This window comes from Capra hircus, chromosome 9 (genome assembly GCF_001704415.2).
Source record: "Capra hircus breed San Clemente chromosome 9, ASM170441v1, whole genome shotgun sequence".
Lineage (NCBI taxonomy): Eukaryota > Metazoa > Chordata > Mammalia > Artiodactyla > Bovidae > Capra > Capra hircus.
In genome coordinates, this window is record NC_030816.1 from 26331660 (window position 1) to 26352221 (window position 20562).

The 20562-nt window shown below is 34.9% G+C and overlaps 1 protein-coding gene across 4 annotated transcripts in view; it reads left to right on the plus strand.

Annotated features, from left to right (window-relative positions):
- Positions 1 to 20562, plus strand: part of REV3L (REV3 like, DNA directed polymerase zeta catalytic subunit) — a 175300-nt gene that overhangs the window by 72230 nt on the left and 82508 nt on the right. For 3 of the 4 annotated variants that reach the window (XM_018053062.1, XM_018053060.1, XM_018053063.1), the window contains 6 exons: positions 3154 to 3253; positions 9579 to 9673; positions 10240 to 10344; positions 11328 to 11412; positions 11500 to 11648; positions 18403 to 18522. In XM_018053062.1, the coding sequence (XP_017908551.1) occupies positions 3154 to 3253; positions 9579 to 9673; positions 10240 to 10344; positions 11328 to 11412; positions 11500 to 11648; positions 18403 to 18522 (654 nt within the window). The remainder of the gene's footprint in view (positions 1 to 3153; positions 3254 to 9578; positions 9674 to 10239; positions 10345 to 11327; positions 11413 to 11499; positions 11649 to 18402; positions 18523 to 20562) is intronic. The other variant, XM_018053061.1, reaches the window with a different exon arrangement.

Below are 20562 nucleotides of genomic sequence, written 5' to 3' on the forward strand. Positions count from 1 at the left end.
TTGTCAAATGAAATGGAAATATTATTAAGGTGAAGTATATAGAAGTACTTAGAGTAAATATTTTTTAGATCAGAGGCATTTTTTACTATTCTCCATCGTGACTTTTTATTACATTTTTAACATCCAGAGTTGAAAAGAATGACATATATTTATAAAATAAAATAATACAAAAAGTATAGATAAAGTGTGACTTTTAATACTATGATAGGTTACTTGGTAATTAGTAAACATGTAGATTATACATTCATATTAATTGATTAGAAAATAATTGTTTTGTAATTTACAACTTACAAAGTATTTCATATAAATAGTCTTGTTGCATAACACCAAGCCTTCAAAAACTTCTGAAGGTAGATGGAACCACTTACATGGTTTGATACATGTTTTGTTAAAGCAGCAAAGATGGTAAGTCTAATTAATTACATAATTTTGTGATCAAGCTCACTAAATAAGTATTAAATTTAGTTGAAGAGGATTGTGAACTTAGTGTCTTTCTTATACATCATTGTTAGTCAGATATCCTCCAATATAAAATAAGAAGTTAAAAAAATACTTTATGTTGGGATTCTTTCTTTGGCACTTATTCAAGCTTTGTTTATCTGAAAACTTAAATTCCTCTTCAGTCAGTTCAGTTGCTCAGTCGTGTCTGACTCTTCGCAACCCCATGAATCGCAGCATGCCAGGCCTCCCTTTCCATCACCAACTCCCGGAGTTCACTCAGACTCACGTCCATCGAGTCGGTGATGCCATCCAGCCATCTCATCCTCTGTCGTCCCCTTCTCCTCCTGCCCCTAATCCCTCCCAGCATCAGAGTCTTTTCCAATGAGTCAACTCTTCACATGAGGTGGCCAAAGCACTGGAGTTTCAGCTTCAGCATCAGTCCTTCCAAAGAACACCCAGGGCTGATCTCCTTCAGAATAGACTGGTTGGATCTCCTTGCAGTCCAAGGGACTCTTAAGAGTCTTCTCCAACACCACAGCTCAAAAGCATCAATTCTCCAGCGCTCAGCTTTCTTCACAGTCCAACTCTCACATTCGTACATGACCACAGGAAAAACCATAGCCTTGACTAGATGGACCTTTGTTGGCAAAGTAATGTCTCTGCTTTTGAATATGCTATCTAGGTTGGTCATAACTTTCCTTCCAAGGAGTAAGCGTCTTTTAATTTCATGGCTGCAGTCACCATCTGCAGCGATTTTGGAGGGCCGCAAAATAAAGTCTGACACTGTTTCCACTGTTTCCCCATCTATTTCCCATGAAGTGATGGGACCGGATGCCATGATCTTCGCTTTCTGAATGTTGAGCTTTAAGCCAACTTTTTCAGTCTCCTCTTTCACTTTCATCAACAGGCTTTAGTTCCTCTTCACTCTCTGCCATAAGGGTGGTGTCATCTGCATATCTGAGGTTATTGATATTTCTCCCGGCAATCTGGATTCCAGCTTGTGCTTCTTCCAGCCCAGTGTTTCTCATGATGTTCTGCATATAAGTCAAATAAGCAGGGTGACAGGATACAGCCTTGACGTACTCCTTTTCCTATTTGGAACCAGTCTGTTGTTCCGTGTCCAGTTCTAACTGTTGCCTCCTGACCTGCATTGAGGTTTCTCAAGAGGCAGGTCAGGTGGTCTGGTATTCCCATCTCTCTCAGAATTTTCCACAGTTTATTGTGATCCACACAGTCAAAGGCTTTGGCGTAGTCAATAAAGCAGAAATAGATGTTTTTCTGGAACTCTCTTGCTTTTTCAGTGATCCAGCAGATGTTGGCAATTTGATCTCTGGTTCCTCTGCCTTTTCTAAAACCAGCTTGAACATCTGGAAGTTCACAATCTGACAGAATGTGGTCCCCTGGAGAAGGGAATGGCAAACCACTTCACTGTTCTTGCCTTGAGAACCCCATTAACAGTATGAAAAAGCAAAATGATAGGATACTGAAAGAGGAACTCCCCAGGTCGGTAGGTGCCCAATATGCTACTGGAGATCAGTGGAGAAATAACTAGAAAGAATGAAGGGATGGAGCCAAAGCAAAAACAATACCCAGTTGTGGATGTGACTGGTGATAGAAGCAAGGTCCGATGCCGTAAAGAGCAATTTTGCATAGAAACCTGGAATGTCAGGTCCGTGAATCAAAGTAAATTGGAGTGGTCAAATAGGAGAAGGCAAGAGTGAACATCAACTTTCTAGGAATCAGCGAACTAAAATGGACTGGAATGGGTGAATTAACTCAGATGACCATTATATCTACTCCTGTGGGCAGGACTCCCTTAGAAGAAATGGAGTAGCCATCATGGTCAACAAAAGAGTCCGAAATGCAATACTTGGATGCAGTCTCAAAAACGACAGAATGATCTCTGTTCGTTTCCAAGGCAAACCATTCCATATCACAGTAATCCAAGTCTATGCCCCAACCAGTAACGCTGAAGAAGCTGAAGTTGACCGGTTCTATGAAGACCTACAAGACCTTTTAGAACTAACACCCCCAAAAGATGTCCTTTTCATTATACAGGACTGGAATGCAAATTCCTCTTAAGAGATGACAAAAAGATTGCTAAGATTTAGAGATCATTTCCAAAGCATGGCCCCTGGACTCTGTTTATGCATTTCGGATAACTAAGCAAAAGCATAGTTCTCTCCAACTCCTGGTCAAATTGTATTTGCATTTGCCCCAGCTTTCCACTCACTGTTACTCCATTACTTTTGGAATGCATTATGTGTTTTCTTTTTATTCAAGGATTAGTGTTTAAAGTATGTTTTGAATTTTATCTGGAATCTGGTTTCCACTAGAATTTTAGTTGAGGCTCATACAGAATACCCTAGGAATTTAGATTAAAGTCTACAAAAATTCATAGTTTTTTTTTTTTAAATGAAGTTTTAAGCACACCTATTGCTATAGTGTATTTAAATGTATCATACTTTTAATTCTAGTATGAAAGTATCGTGGCCATTTCTCTTTCATATCCATATATTGCAGATACTTTCCCCCCACCCCTCTCCATTTGGAATCCTTACTCTCCACTGTACAAATGCATTCCAGTATGTTAATGAATTTTTAGGATACAGTTTTTTAGGAACTAGTCATGTGGGTTGTATACTAATTTACCTAAAGAGTAATTATACGCAAGTTAAAAGTGAAACTTAACCCTTTTGACTTTATTTCTAGGTGATCCATTGCATCCAACTGGGTCTTGCAAGGATCGGCTACCAGGAAAAAATTCCCTTACTGGTACTTTATTTCGGTGGGAAGAAGGCGAAATACCAAGGTTAGTTAATGTTGTAAAGGAAAAGAAAACTTATTTACATATGTCCTACTCTATTCAGAAATCAGAGGTTAGCATAATTTAATTTTATAATTGTTTCTTTGTAAGTTTATAAAAAAAGCAAATCTCAACATGAGTATGTTACGTCGATCATAGATTTCAAAAATAATCTGTCAAAATAGGTTGAAAATATACCTAGTTATTCCGTAATTAATAAAAGGAATCTGAATGTAAGTTTTTATACTTCTCTCCAATATCTGTCTTGTTTGTACATTCTAAATTGACATCCTACAACTTGTCTAGTGGGCTTCCCTGGTGGCTCAGAGAGTAGAGAATCCACCTGCAATGCAGGAGACCTGGGTTTGATCCCTGGGTCAGGTAGATCCCCTGGAGAAGGGAATGGCTATGCACTCCAGTATTCTTGTGTGGAGAATCCTGTGGCCAGTGGAACCTGGTGGGCTGCAGTCCATGGGGTCGCAAAAAGTCAGACATGACTGAGTAACTAAGCGCACACACACACACACACACACACACACACACGCAATTTGTCAAGTAAAAATCATATAATATAAAAGCAATTTAAAACTTAAATAGCAGGACTTCCCTGGTTGTCCAGTGATTAAGACTCCACACTTCCACTGCCGGGGGGGTTCCATTCCTGGTCAGGGAACTAAGATCCCATATGTTACATGGTACGGCAAATAAATATTTAAATCAGTAGGTAAACCAATCAATCCTAAATGGAAAATGTTTTTAATAAAAATAACCCCTAAATGTTTCTGAATATTTGTGAGAAAAAAAGTGGATTACTATAGTGTATATGAATAATGCAATTTGTGATTTCTTTTGGCTCTTTAGTATTTATTAATCTACATAGAAGTAGAGGATTTTTGTTTTATACCAAAAAGTTGTTGCCCAAGCTTTCTTGATTCTTTTGTTGATTATTTGGGTATTGATGGGGTTATGTGGTGTCTTCTTTTTCACTACTTATATGTCACCTGATAAGTTTTAAGCGTTGTTTTTTGTTGTTTTTTTCTTTTTTTAATGAAGGATGCAAAGTAGAAGTATTCAGTTAAATGACTTTTTCAATTTCATGATAAAATGTGAATTTATTAATTGGTTGAAGATAAGCTGTCATAAGAATATTTGTTTAGAGCTTAATTTATATAGTTTAAGATACTAGTACATTCTTCACCCAATTTCCATATTATAGAATTGCTTTGGCTTTTTAAGACCTAACATTAAGACTCTCATTAAATAATGATAGAAGTATGTTGATTTATGACTATTATGCCGGAATGAGACTTCAAAGCCTTCCAAGTGGACAGTGACTTGCCTTACCTCTGGATTCAGTTAGCAAATGTCAGGACATTTTGGTAAAGTCATACGCGTATACATACATATGTACTTAGGGTCCTCAGATACAGCAGAATTGTTTTTATAATTGTGTTGAAATGGTATTAATTTTAGACAGAGTGTTATTTAACGCATCAAATTCAAGTTCTAATTAGTCCAGAACAAAGTGACCGACAGGCTGTTTTCTGTCTCGTTTTTGTGCCTGTTACATAGTTCCTCTGTCTCTCTGAAATTGGAACAAATAAGCTTAACCCAAAGATTTGACCTAGTCACTAGATCCCTTGGTTTTCCAAGTCCTATATTTAGTAAGTTGTTTTTTGCATGATCACCTCAAATCAAGGTTTATTTGTGTTGGAAGCCTTTTCAGCAAGCATGTTTCTGGTTAGGTCATAAGACTATATAGTAAAGCTTCACTGGTTAGGAGTTAGTTTAAAGAAACTCTGTGTATTATAATGAAAAATTTGAATTATTACTTTTAAAAGCATAGATGAGCTTCCCTCGTGGCTCAGTGGTAAAGAATCTGCCTGCTGGTGCAGGAGACACAGGTTTGATCCCTGGGTTAGAAATATCCCCTGGAGAAAGAAACGACAACCCACTCTAGTTCTTGCCTGGAAAATCCCATGGACAGAGGAACTTGGTGAGCTGTAGTCCATGGGGTCACAGAGTTGGAAATGACTGATCATAGTACAGTACAGAGCAAAGACATGAAATGGCAAACTAGTGAAATTAGACAAGGTATTCATAACTGGAATTTATAATAAATGTAGGTTAGCTATAACCTACATTTTTGTCCCATATTTTTAGGCTTCTTGTATTAAACATGAAAATCTGTCATTTCATCAAATACAAATAACGAAACATCACAAACATTTTTGCCAAATCAGTACTCTTAAGTTTTATTAGTCTCATTTTTACCCCCATGTGAGCACGTTCTCTGGGTACCTTTTTTTTTTTTCCTTTTAAACCCAAAATGTTTTATATTCCTTCGCAAGGAATTTCAAGGGCTGAAATTCCACAATTTCACAATATTATTTTAAATAATAATATTGATAACAATATCTGAATAATTTCACGATATTATTTCAAGGGCTGAAACAAATAGCAACAGACTCAATGAGATGAAAGTGCTGAGTTTGCAAGTCTACTAACCTTACCTGCTGTGGTAGTGGTGGTGTTGCTAAGTTGTGTCCAACTCTTGCAACCCTATGGACTGTAGCCCACGAGGCTCTTGTGTCCATGGGATTTCCCATGTGAGAATACTGGTGTGGGTTGCAATTTCCTTCTCCAGGGGATCTTCCTGACCCAGGGGTTGAACCCACATCTCCTGCACTGGCAGGCAGGTTCTTTTCCATTGAGCCACCAGGGAAGCCCTGCTGGCTCATTGTAAATCACAACACATCATGGACCTTCAGTCATTTGCCAGAGTGTTGAATTCACAAAGGTCGAATCTACTGCAGTAATCTCAACCTGGCTGCCCATCAGAATGATCTGAAGAGATTTTTTAAAATTACAGATGTCTGAGTTCTATCCTCAGTGACTATAATTTGTGGGTCTATTGTGTTAAGCTGTGAATAGAAATATTCAGAGAGGTACAGTTGCCTAATTACCATTGTATTATTTATCTACCTTTCATAATTAAAAGGAATGGCCTACATGTATTTGCAGGCTCAAATTTATTTTAATTTTTTAAAAATTATTTCTAATTGGGGAATTATTGCTTTATAATACTGTATTGGTCTCTTCCACATATAAACATGAATCATCCATAGTTGAACATATGTCCCCTCCCTCTTCAACCTCCTGCCCACCTCCAATCATATCCCACCCCTCTAGGTTTTTTTCCTATTTACTGAAAGCAGTTTTTTAATTTCTAAAAACTACTTCCTAAAAAATGATGCTGTTAAAGTGGTGTACTCACTATGCCAGCAAATTTGGAAAACTCAACAGTGGCCACAGGTTTGGAAAAGGTCAGTTTTCATTCCATTCCCAAAGAAGGGCAATGCCAAAGAATGTTCAAACTACTGCACAATTGCACTCAATTCACATGATAGCAAAGTAATGTTCAAAATCCTTCAAGCTAGGTCTCAACAGTATGTGAACCAAGAACTTCCAGATGTTCAAGCTGGATTTAGAAAAGGCAGAGGAACCAGAGATCAAGTTGCCAGCATCCATTGAATCATAGAAAAAGCTAGAGAATTCCAGGAAAACATCTACCTTTGTTTCATTGACTATGCTAAAGCCTTTGACTCCGTAGATCACAACAAACTGTAGAAAGTTCTTAAAGAGATGGAAATACCAGACCACCTGACCTGCCTCCTGTGAAACCTTCATACAGGTCAAGAAGCAACAGTTAGAATCGGGCATGAACAATGAACTAGTTCCACACTGGGAAAGGAGTACATCAAGGCTATATGTTGTCACCCTGCTTATTTAACCTATATGCAGAGTACATCATGTGAAATGCTGGGCTGGATGAAGCACAGGCTAGAATCAAGATTGTGGGGAGAAATATCAATAACCTCAGATATGAGATGACACCACTTTTATGACAGAAAGCAAAGAAGAATTAAAGAGCCTCTTGGTGAAGGTGAAAGAGGACAGTGAAAAAGCTGGCCTAAAACTCAACATTCTATAAACAAATGGCATTCAGTCCCATCACTTAATGGCAAATAGATGGGGAAACAATGGAAACAGTGATAGACTATTTTCTTGGGCTCCAAAATCACTGTGGACGGAGACTGCAGCCATGAAATTAAAAGATTCTTGCTCTTTGAAGAAAAGCAATGACAGACCTAGACAGCATATTAAAAAGCAGACATTACTTCACCTACAAAGGTCCATACATGGTGTGCTTACTCAGTCATGTCCACCTCTTTGCGACCCCACGGACTATAGCCCACCAGGCTCCTCTCTGTCCATGGGGGTTCTCCAGGCAAGAATACTGAAGTGGCTTGCCACGCCCTTCTGCAGAGGTTCTTCCCAGCCCAGGAATCGAATCCAGGTCTCCCACATTGCAGGCAGATTCTTTACCGTCTGAGCCACCAGGGAAGCTTAGTCATGTATGGATGTGAGAGCTGGACAATAAAAAAGGCTGCGTGCTGAAGAATTGATGCCTTCGAACTGTGGTGCTGGAGAAGACTCTTGAGAGTCCCTTGGACTGCAAGGAGGTCAAACCAATCAATCCTAAAGAAAATCAACCCTGAATATTCATTGAAAGGACTAATGCTGAAGCTGAAGCTCCAGTACACCTGATGGGAAGAGCCGACTCATTGTAAAAGACCCTGGAAAAAATTGAGGGCAGGAGGAAAAGGGGATGACAGAGGACAAGTTGGTTGGATGACATCACCGACTCAATGAGTTTGAGCAAACTCATTCACAGGGGAGGGTGAAGGGTAGGGAAGCCTGGCTTGCTTCAGTTCATGGGGTCACAAAGAGTCAGACAGATCTGAGTGACTGAACAGCAACAATATCCTTTCCCTAGTAACACCTATTCTGAATGTCTGAAGTAGTTTTTAATAAGGGCAAGAAATAATTGTAAGTTTCTACTGTGAAGTTGCATTTTTAAATATTTCCTCCCTTTGTCACAAATCATCTACTGGAAAATTCACCCTTGGAATTTATAATTCTTTCAAAATTGTGGAACATTTTAATATAAAGGAGAAAACTATTGGCCAAAACTATTTTATCTGATACTTCATTTCATGGCATAACTTATTTTGTTAAATTAGACAAGCTGTATTGCTAATTACTTTTTCTGAAAGTTGAAGAGATGGATATACTGTGATAGTTTGACGAACATGTCCCTCCTCAGTGGTAAAAAGATATATGTGTCTTATGTCTGTATCTATATATGTGTATAGATAAATTGTAAAAATTCTTTGTTTTAACAAAGTAATCACTTATGTTCCATCAAAATTTATACCTATGGCTGATTCATGTGGAAGTTTGACAGAAAAGAACAGAATTCTGTAAAGCAATTACCCTTCAAATAAATAAATTTAAAAAATAAACTTATTTCTTAGGTATGGACATTGGAGAGTGAGTTTTGTTAATATTTTTCTCTTAAAACATGACCTTATGGTATCACCTCTTTTCCTAGCTATGATCCCAATACTGGACTTGGGTGGTTTCACAATTGTCATGTTAGGGAAAGTTCTAAAGCATTCCCCCGCTCAGTAGTAGTCGTTGAAGGCAGAGAGAACAATATCACTTGCCCACTTTTCAATATGTTTATCTCCCCTCAACACTTGTTATATATTTCTTCCTAATTTTTAAAAACCATCTTTTTTTAATTTTTAAAGGCCATCTTTTAATAATTGCTGAGATAGATGCCTCTGGGCAAGTAATTGCATATGTGTATGGTTTTTGATGAGTCCCCTCTCGTCTCTCTATTGTCTTAACCCAGCTTGCTCTGGGTATGACCCACCTGCTGAACCATTGTATATTCCCTTTTACATACTTATATAATTTTATGTATTGTTTATTTTTGGCTGTGCTGGGTCGTTGTCGTTTCACGGGCTATCTCTAGTTGCAGACAGCTGGGGCTGCTCTCTAGTTACAGCTTCTCATTGCAGTGGCTTCTCTTGTTGAGGAGCACAGGCTCTAGGGCGTGCGGGCTCAGCAGTTGTGGCTCCCAGGCTCTAGAGCACAGGCTCAGTAGTTGTGGTGCACGGGCTTAGTTGCCCCACAGCATGTGGGATCTTCCCAGAGCAGGGATTGAACTCGTGTCTCCTGCATTGGCAGGCAGATTCTTTACCACTGAGCTACCAGGGAAGCTCTGTACATTCCTTTTATATAAAATATAATGAACCAAAGTATGTAGAATGATCCCAAAAAGATCTCTGTAGAGTTATCAATTGATAAATAGTCACTGGCTTTCTGGTTACCCCTTAAACATGAAAAATCATTTTAGAAAAATCTTAAAATGTTCTCTTACATAATTATTGTGTCTTTTGATACTTCTTTAATACAGCTCTTTAATACTGGAAGGTGTTGAACCACAAAGTACTTGTGAATTGGAAGTGGATGCTGTAGCTGCTGATATCTTAAATCGGTTGGACATTGAAGGTATATACACAGTTATTCTTAATGTATAGTTTTATTTTTAAAAATCCATGACAAAAGAATGGAAAAAGTATGGAAGAAAATATCACTAGGAAAGTGAAATTAAAGGAAAATGTAAAATATTATGAAGATTTTTTTTCTGTTCCCTGATGAGATAGTAATTTTTCCATTTATGCTTCATTCATATGAGTTTGTTTGTATAGACATAAACCTAAAGTAAGTGTGACACTAAATAGATAAATTAGCCATTATCAAATAATTTACTATGCTCTGCCTGCTAATTTTTTTATTTTCAGATTATGTACCAGGGAGGGGACTTTTGGGTCTGTTGACTATCATCAAATGTTTGAATCTTACTCACTTGCTGGGGTTTTAGGGAACTAGTAAGGAAACTAAAAAGGGAGTAATATAGTAAATGTAGGTTTGGATAATTTGTTTTATTACACAGAATAGGTAATTTTTTTTCTTAAGGGATGCATTTTTTTTTTTTAATGTGTGGATTTCTCTTTTTTTTAAGCAAGAATTTTCACTTTGACCCTTGTCGTATTGAAGTATTATTGTGCTTACAGCTCAAATTGGTGGAAACCCTGGTCTACAGGCCATATGGGAAGATGAAAAGCAACGGCGAAGAAATAGAAATGAAACTTCTCAAATCAGCCAACCTGAATCACAAGGTATAAGCCTAATAATACTGTGATGATATTTTTTTAGCTAGATATTTTAATGAAAAAGTACAAGCCATTGAATTTTTACCTTGACATTAGATTTTGCTTTTCAGACTACATTTAAATTTTCTACGTATTTTTCTTCCTATTCTCATTATTCTTCACATCCAAAGTGTCACTCATTGTCTCTCTTAAGAAATTGACATCTTCTTGGCCTTGGTTTTCATTCTACCCTTTTCTCCTTTTTCATTCTCTAGTATATCTTAACCTTGGCATTTCCAAATGAGCTATAGAATACTTACAGAAGAGCATGAATCCCAACTTAGAAACACTGTTTAGTTCATTAAGCTTTGAAAATGTAACCCATGAAATTCTGTCCCCAAATTATTTCTCTGGGTATGTCATAAATTCTGACTTTCATTAACTTGTACATCTCTGAAGAAAGTACTCATTTGATTTGTTACTAAACTTTGATATATTCAAAAAGAATTGGAAGAAAGTTTTTTTAATACCATGGATACAACAAATTATTAAATAAGGGTAAAAGAAGAGAAGGCAGTTTAAAAGGCAAATGTATTTGAAATACAGTAGTAAGCCTGCCCTGAAGTCCAATTAAAATTTGTGTTATAATCTCATGGACACTAAAAATCCTTTGATAAATTTTGAATGCCTTTTATGCCTTTTAAAATAGAAATATTTTATAAAGGGAAAATTTCTAGGTTCATGGTGTATGATAACATTTTTAGATAGAAAATAATTTTTTTGTTTTTAATTTATAGAACTTAATCTTGGAATGACTTTAAGTGCTTAATTTTATAGCTTCAGTAACAACCATTTCCTTTTTGTTTGATTTATAATAGGACTGTTTTTAGGTGGTATTATATGTGTCAAATATAGGAAATTGCTACCATTTAAAAAGGTACTCTAGGAAAAAGGAAACTATTTCATTCATTTGCTGCCTACATTTTTTAATGAATTTTTAAAATTCAAAGATCGCAGGTTTGTGCCAGCAACAGAAAGTGAAAAAAATTTTCAGAAGAGACTTCAGGAAATTCTCAAAGAGAACAATTTCTCTGTGTAAGTGGTTATTTATTATAGCTCTCAGAACTAATTTTATTGCTTTGTTATGTAGTTTGTTATAAAGGGTATGTTTTAATTAAGCAGAACATTATCAGGATCTATGGACTACAGCGATGGATCCCAGGAGTTCTCTGCTGAATTAACATTGCACTCTGAGGTTCTGTCTCCTGAAATTCTTCCGTGTACACCAGCTAATATGATAGAAGTCCACAAAGATGCAGAGTTGAGCAAAGGTAAGGGTTTTCCTGCAAGCATGCAGAAAATACCATTATAGACATCCTGTGTATCTAGCACTGAGATATTAGTATTTAGTTGAGTTAGCTCATTTTTTTTTTCCTAAGAACTAAATATCATTGATGTAGCAAAAACTTCTCTCATTCCTTTTTACCTTTTCTTAATCTCTGGAGGTAAGTATCATTCTAAAGTTGATACAAATTTTTAAACTATGTATGATTTTATATGTTCTTACATAAGTATGTCCATAACAAATACTATTATTTTAGGTTTTAAATTTTACATAAATGCTGTCCTACTTAGCATAGATTAAGCAGCTTGCATTTTTCATTCAACATTATATTTTTTAACAATTTAATTGAGGTATCGTTTACATGACATAAAATTCACTCATTTCAAGTGTATAATGCAGTGATTTATGATAAATTTACAGAGTTGTACTAACATCATCTCCGTAATTCGGTTTTAAAACAGTTCCTTCACCTCAGAAGACTCCAGCCCTAAGTAACCGCTAATCTACTTTCTTGTCTCTCAAGATTCATCTTTCCTGGGTGACTCATGTAAATGAAGTCATAAAATAAATGACCTTTTGCACTTTTTTACTTAGCATAACATTTTTAGTGTTTCCCATGCTGTAGATCTCTATCAGTATTTCATTCCACTTTATCGCCTAATAGTATTGCCTTGTACTGATTTTTTTTATTGATTCATTCATTAGGTAATGAGTATTTGAGTTCTTTTCACTTTTGGGCCCTTAAGAATAATGCTGTTCTGAACGTTTATGTCTTTGTGTGGATATATATTTTTCTTGAGTGGATACCAAGGAAGAGAATTGTTGGGTCATTTGATAAATTTGTGTTTAACTTTTAATAAACGGCCAAACTGTTTTCCTAGGTGATTGCACTTTTACATTCCCATCAGCAGTATATGAGGGTTCCAGAGACCTTACATTCTCACTAACACTTGTTATTATCTGTCTTTTTTAATATAGCCATCCTAGTATGTGTAAAATGGCATCTCATTATGGTTTAGTTATCATTTCCCTCATTAATAATGATGTTGAGTATCTTTTATGTCAGCAGTAATAGCTTTGAAATCTGTTCTTGTTCTTACATGTTTGTAGGTCCCTCATTTTAGCTGCTGATGAGCACTCTTTTGTGAGACTGAAGTTTATCTGACTCTCTACAGCGCTTAGATGGCTTTCACTTTTGCAGTATGGTTAGCAGTGTCACCTCTGTCACCTTGTGGCCACGTGCAGGAGTTTCTCTACAGAAAACATGTAAAAGTATAATCTGCCAAGTCTTAGGGTGTATGTATTATTAACCTCTACCTTAGATAGCATCTATTCTGTCAGGGTTTCTGCAATGCAGTTAGCTTTTACATGGTTGGTAGTTAAGAGTGTAATGAAAGTTTTACTCAGAAGTTATGTTTTTTATGCATACAGTTTTTCTAGGCAAGGGAGTCAGAATAGCAGGAGTAGAATTACCAACCTTCAGTAGGAAAGGAAGAGCCCTCTTTTCACTGCTGCATGGGCAGCAGAGGCACTCTTGACTGTATTAAACAGCAGCTAGAAATGAGCACCTACATCCATCTAGGGCTTCCTCCTTCCCTAACAGTTGCATCCTAGCATTGTGCCCTCTGACTCAGAGCAAGCTACACCCTCTCACAAGTACTTTAATGGCAGCCTTTTGGATCAGAGCTCTACTTTGATTTGCTTTGTCTTAGCATCTGCTAGCCCCATCCTAACCAAAATGTACCCAGAATTTCCATACTACTATTTCCTGTGCATTTTTAATATCTACTATGACAGTGTCCAGCCACACTGAGCTGCCTGCCTGACTGAGCAGTTTATTTCCTCGGGTACCACTTATTGATTTTGTTAGTATTCTCATTACAGAGTTGCATAAATTTTGTCTTACTGTTTAATTTTCCTTAAAAGCTCCATTTTAGTGCTCAGTTTTTCAGATTTTGAGGTATGTTAATAATAAAACTGTCACATTTTATTACAGAATTGCTCTATGAAATGATTATACCTAAGTTTATATTCCCACAGAATGTTAGAGCTTTTACTTCCCTACATCCTCAACAATATTTGATAGTGTGAGATGCAGAAATTTTTTGCCATTCTCATTCTTTGGAATCTGAATAGTTTAATCTGCATTTCCTGATTATTTATAAGCATTGGGGTCTATCTAAGAATTGCTTATTCATGTTCTTCACTCATTTTCTATTGCATCAATTGTTTTCTTACTAATGTATAGAAATTCCTTGTATTTTCTAGATATGAAGCCCTTGTTAGTTATTTTATTGTAGAGATATTTTTTCTTTATCTAGACTTGAACTTTGTTTTTAGTCTTTTTTTCCCATTTTCTTCCCTTTTTTAAAAAGCGTGTTTTATATGTCTTTTTAGCATTATATTTAAGATTTTTTTCCTCTACTGTTTGGTTTTTGTGCCTGATTTAAAGTCATTTCCTATCCCACTGTAATGAAAATTTTCATCCTTAAGGTTTATGTGTGCTTACAGTTGGTTTTCCACATGTAGGTCTTCAGTTCATCCTACATTTTACTTGTGTACATAGTAAGGATCTTACTGTATCTGTTTTTTCTAGGTATAAAGAGCTAGTTGTTCCAACACATTTATTGAAAAAAGTTTGTTTTCACTGAATTCCCCAACCTCAGTTGTGTTCTCCCATGTTAATATCATACCGTTGTAATTACTGTTGCTTTGTAAGTATGGATATATATCAGGGGCAGATTTCTGAATAGCTTCAAAATTGTCTTAATGACTCTTGGATCTTTTAAAAAGCTCTCCCATGTTAATTATAAGATCAGATTGTCTTGTTTCTGAAAAGAACTTTGTTGAGATTTTATTGGAAAATTATTGAATTTATAGACCGATTTAGAAACATTTTAAATCTTTCTGTATACCAAACTATCTCATTTATGAGAATGATATATTTCTCAGTTTATTTGGTCTTCTTCCTTGTCTTTCAGTAAAGCTTTGTGGGTTTTTTGGTAAAAGTATTTAATATCTTTTGTTAGATATATGCCATGTGCCTCATAATTGTTGCTGTTGTAAATTTATCTTTCAAAAATTACAACTTCTAATTGATGATATTAGGATCTTCACTGACCTTGTGTGTCAGTCTTATATCCAACAACTTTTATTAGTGTTGATAATTTATATCTGTTTCATTGAATTTCCTGTGTAGAGTCATTATCAGAAAATAATTATTACTTCTCTTCCCACCCTTATATTTTTTTAATGCACTGCTTAAGAACTCTACAATAATGTTAAAAAAAATCATAAAAGAAATCATAAAAGCAATTTTCCTGGCTTTAAAGGGAATATTTTTGTATTTCATCATTAATTATGAAATTTACTATAGGATATTGGTAGATAAATTTTAATCAGTTTATTAAATAGCAATTAAATCTTCTATTTCTTGCTTGCTAAGGAAAATTTGAGTTTTTAAAAGCAAGAATGGATATTTTTACCAAATTTTTCTTATTGAATTTATTGACATAATCAGTTTTTCTCCTTTACTTTGTTATTGACATAATCAGTTTTTCTCTTTTACTCTGTTAATATGGTAGTTACATTAATAACATATCTAATGTTAAACTGTCCTTGCCCTCCTGAAACAAATCCTTGTTTGTCATAATGTGTGTTTTTTTAAGCATTGCTGTATTTACTTTGCTAATAATTTTGTTTAGGGTTTTTTTTTTTCTTCCAGGAATTGAGACGTATTCATACTTTAATTCCATTAAATGCATTGTAGAGCTTTTCCTGTTTTTCACCTCTCCTTTCAAGAATTTTTATTGGATTGATATAGTCTATTTTTAGAGATTTGATACATCTCATCTGTAAAACCATTCAGACTTAAACAGGTTTTTTTGTGGCTTGATTTTTATGTGAGGGTGAGGGTAGTCAGGGCTTCCCTTGTGGCTCAGATGGTAAAGAATCTTCCTGCAAAGCATCAGACCCAGGTTTGATCCCTGGGTCAGGAAGATCCCCTGGAGAGGGAATGGCTACACTCCTGTATTCTTGCCTGGAGAATTCCATGGACAGAGGAGCCTGGAGTCCATGGGAGAAATAAAGGATGTGGATTTTAAACTATTAATTTATCTTCCTTAATTGTTACAGGTTTACTCAAGTTTTTTATTTGTTTGAATCAGAGTTTATATATTTTTCCTAAGAAACTACCCATTTGATCTGAGTTTTCCATATTTTTGGTATCAAGTTGCTCATAGTGTCCCTTTAATATCTCTCTTTTACCTTTAGCACTTCTCCTTTTATTTCTAATGTAATTTATTTACTCTTTCTCTCTTTTGTTGGGATCATTCTTGTCAGTCTTATCTATTTTGTAATTAGTTTTAAAACCTGCTTTGTTTTCACTGATCTCAGTTTAGGGTGTTTTTTTTTTTTTGCTTTGGGATGACCTGTTTTTTCGTAGTTTTCTTCTTTGTTCTTTCATCTTGATTGAACACTCTAGCTATGTCCTGGGTTGAAAACATTGATTTTCAAGTCTGAATATCAGAAGCAGAAAAATAGTATCCACGTGGGGAACAGAGTAGTCCAGGTGGGGAACAGAGTGGTCCCTGTGGGGAAACGTGTGTGGGTTTATTTCTGAGCTCTGTATTCTGTTTCATTAATCCATATGTCTGTTCTTCTGCCAATATCATGCTGTTTTGATTACAGTAGTTTTGTAATATTGTCTGAAGTCTGGGTGAGTTATACCTCCTGCTTTGTTTTTTTTTTCTTCAGGATTGCTTTGGCAATTCTGGATTTTTTAGGAGATTCAGAATCTATATCCAAAGTATAAATTTTAGGCTTATTCTGGTTCTGAGAAAAAGTCATGGGTATTTTGATAGGTATTGCATTAAATATATTGATTGCTTTGGGCTACTTGACCATTTTAACAGATTTAATTTTTATAATCCAAGAGCATGGAATATCTTCCCATTTCTTTATCTTCAGTTTCCTTTATTAATGTTTTATAGTTTTCAACATATAAATCTTTAACCTCCTTGGTGAGGTTTATTCCTAAGTATTTTACTTTTTAATGTGATTTTAAAAGGGACATTCGTTTACATTCTCTTTCTGATATTTCATTGTTAGTGTAAAGAAATGCAAGAAGTTTCTGTATGTTAATCTTGTATCCTCCTACCTTGCTGTGTTTATCAGTTCTTGTAGTTTGTGTATAGAGTCTAGGGTTTACTATATATCATGTCATACCATCTACAGATAATGACAGTTTTATCTCTTCCTACCAATTTGAATACCTTTTCTTTTTCTTGTCTGATTGGTGTTGCTAGAACTTCCAATACTGTGTTGAAGGGAAGTGAGGGTCGGCATCCTTGTCTTGTTCCAAATTTTAGGTGGAAGGCTTTCAGCTTTTCACCATTGAGTACTATATTGGCTGTGTATGTGTCATAGATAGCTTTTAGTATGTTAAAGTATGTTTCCTCTATACTCACTTTTGTAAGGGTTTTAATCATGAAGGGATGTTGAATTTTATCAGATACTTTTTTCTGCATCTATTAAGATGATCATATGATTATTATCTTTTCTTCGCTTTTGATGTGGTAGATCATATTGACTGATTTATGTATGTTGAACCATACTTTTGACCCTGGGATGAATCTTATTGTTCATGGTATATGATCTTTCTAAGTGTTGCTGGATTCAGTTTTCTCATATTTTGTTTGTATATCTATATTCATCAAAGATACTGCCCATAATTTTTGTGTTTTTTTTGATAGTGTCTTTGTGTGGTTTTGGTATCAGGGTAGTGGTGGCTTCAGAGCCTATCTTTGGAAGTGTCCCTTCCTCTTCAGTCTTCTGGAAGAGTCTGAGAAAAATTAGTATAAGTTCTTTGTATGGTTGGTAGAATTCGCCTGTGAAACCATCTGGTTCTGGACTTTTGTTTGTAAGGAGTTGTTTTTTTTTTTTTAATTACAGATTCTGTTTCATTTCTAGTGATTGGTTGGTCTGTTTAAGATCTATTTCTTCTAGATTCAGTTTTGGAGAGCTGTATGTTTCTACAAAGTTATCCATTTCTTCTAGATTGTCTAATTGTTCATGGTATTGTCTTACAGTTTTTTGTGTTTCTGTGGTATCAGTTGTGATTTCTCCTCTTTGATTTCTTACTTTATTTGGATCTTCTCTCTTTTTTTCTTGGTGAGCCTGGCCAGAGGTTTGTCAATTTTGTTTACCCTTTCAAAGAACCAGTGGTTAGTTTCATTGTTTTTTTTTTTCCTAGTTTTTTGAATCTCTATTTATTCCCTCCCTCATCTTTATTACCTCCTTCCTTCTGCTGACTTTAGGTTTTGTTTGTTCTTCTTTTTCCAGTTCTTTTAGGTGGTGGATTAGATTGCTTATTTCAACTTTTTTTTTCCTTAAAGAAGGCCTATATCACTATGAACTTCCCTCTGAGAACTTGTTTACAGATTTTAATGTGCAATGACTTTATCAGGGTAATATAACTGTACAAACTAGATACTTGATTTAGTGAGGAGATTGTAAACATTTAGTGATCACAGTTTCAGGGTTTTGTTTTTTTATCTGTGTGACTGGTTAGATTTCCTGTGGCTTTCATTAAGTTTATTATGTTTTTATTTAACATATCACTAACACTTCAAAATTTTAAATAGGTTTACATTGTAATGTTTTCTGATTTAAACAAATTGTAAGCAATTTCAGATTTAGGTCATTTACTTTAATGTTTTTGTATTCTTTGTCTTCTTAAGGTCACACTAGACCCAAAGTGGAGGAAGCTCTTATTAATGAAGAAGCGATTTTGAACCTCATGGAAAACAGTCAGACTTTTCAGCCTTTGACCCAGAGACTGAGTGAGTCAACAGTTTTCTGTAAGCAACTATTCTGTCATAAATTTTCAGTATGTTAAATCAACAAAAGTGCACATATCAGGTAGTATTTTTTCTTTTATTTGAAGAGGTTAAAGTTGCATGTTGAATAAATTCTTACTCAGTATAGAATGAAATCTTGCATTGAGAAGTGTAGTTTCTGTTTTTGTTTTCCATACAGCTTTTTCTGTTAAATAGTTGGAAAAGAAAATAATTCTCTTTTTCTTAACTTCACTTTGGTTGGAAGAGAACTGTATTGCTTTAAGGAGAAATGTGTTTATTTTGAATTAAAATTCTTCAAAGTTAAGTACATTAATAAAATACCATGATTGATTCTTTCTTAATAAGTCTCAGAAATTTCCCTGGACAACACCTTTCAAGCTATTAATTCTTGACTAGCATAGGATATAACAGTTATTTCTGAGTATCTTTACATTTCCATAAATGCATTTTCATTAATATTATAAGCCATTTACTAGATTTCATTTCAGTAATTTACTCTAAATTACTGATATCTTTTTCAGAAATGTTTTTAAATTTTCATTGCAAAAAGTGAAATATCACTGAACTTCCTGCATCTTGTTTTGCTTGGTAAAATGATTTTATGTTTCTTGCTCACTTTGTTTTTCCATTCTTACTATATCAAATGAGGTATAGCTTTAAATGTGATCCTACCCCTCCATAGTATCTTCTCTCCGTTATTTACATTTTCATTTGAGTGGAAGATTAATTCATTGACTAGGGACAATATCAAAATTACTGTACACAGTCATATTTCAAGAACATTTTATGTGGAGGTAGGTAACTTTTTTCTTTTTTAAATGAATGACATGACATATATAGAAAGAAATGCTCCAAAGACCACATCTAAAAATTAATTTGAAGTTTATAAATAAAATGTTCTATTTCTCTGAGTAAATAAATGTTATATGCCTAAATTATATTTTAGTTATAAAAAGACAGTTAAAGAAATTGAAAAAGAGAAAGGTGTATTCTTATTTCATCATACTAAGTAAATAAAATGTATCACCAGCTGATATAATTTTCACTTATCTAAAGTTGCACAAAATACAGTCGCAATGTTAGTCAAAGATCTGAGTCAAATATATATAAATCATTTGCTAATATTAACTTTTTAAAAAGTATGTCAGGAAAAATAGACTGCAATATAGGTTTAAGAAATGGGTTTTTGCCAAAATAGCCTCTGTAAGCAAATATCTTGAATTTTGCCTTTTATTTGGTAGCATGATGAACTAGTTTCTTCACTGTCAACAAAGAAAACCTGAAACTTTCCCCATTTACTAAACTATTATATTTTACAGAGAAAAAGGTTGTGTACTAGATTGGAACAGCCTCCTTCTTTATGATTTTTTTTAGATAATAACTTTAAATGGGATGCAATTCACATTTTGTAAAACTAACCTTCTAACTTGTACAGTTCAGTGGTTGTCAGCATTTCATGTAGTTATGCAATCATTTTCACTCTCTGATCACAGAACATTTTTATCACTCTAAAAAAGAAACCCCATACCCATTTGTAGTCCCTTCTCTTCCCTCCTCTTAGCCTCTGGCAACTTCTAATCTGTTTTCTCTTTTGCTGGATTTACCTATATTGGGCATTTCATATAAATGGAATCATATAACCTTTGTTTCTGTATTCTTTTCACTAAGCATAATGTTTTTAAGGTATATATGTTTTCATGTTGAGGTATATATCAGTGCTTCATTTCTTTTTACTACTGAATAATGTTGTATCATATGGATATAAACCATATTTCATTTCTCTGTGCTTCAGTTGATGGATATTTGAGTTGTTTCCACTGTTTTGTCTATTGTGAGTAATGCAGCTATGATTATTCATGTATAGGTGTTCGTGTGGACACATGTTTTCACTTCTTTGGGGTATATACCTACAAATGGAATTACTGGGTCTCCTGGTAACTCTGTGTTTAACATTTTAATAAACTGCCAAACTTTTTTCCCCCAGAGCAGCTGCACCATTGTACAGTTTGACCAGCAGTATATGAGGGCTCCAATTTTTTC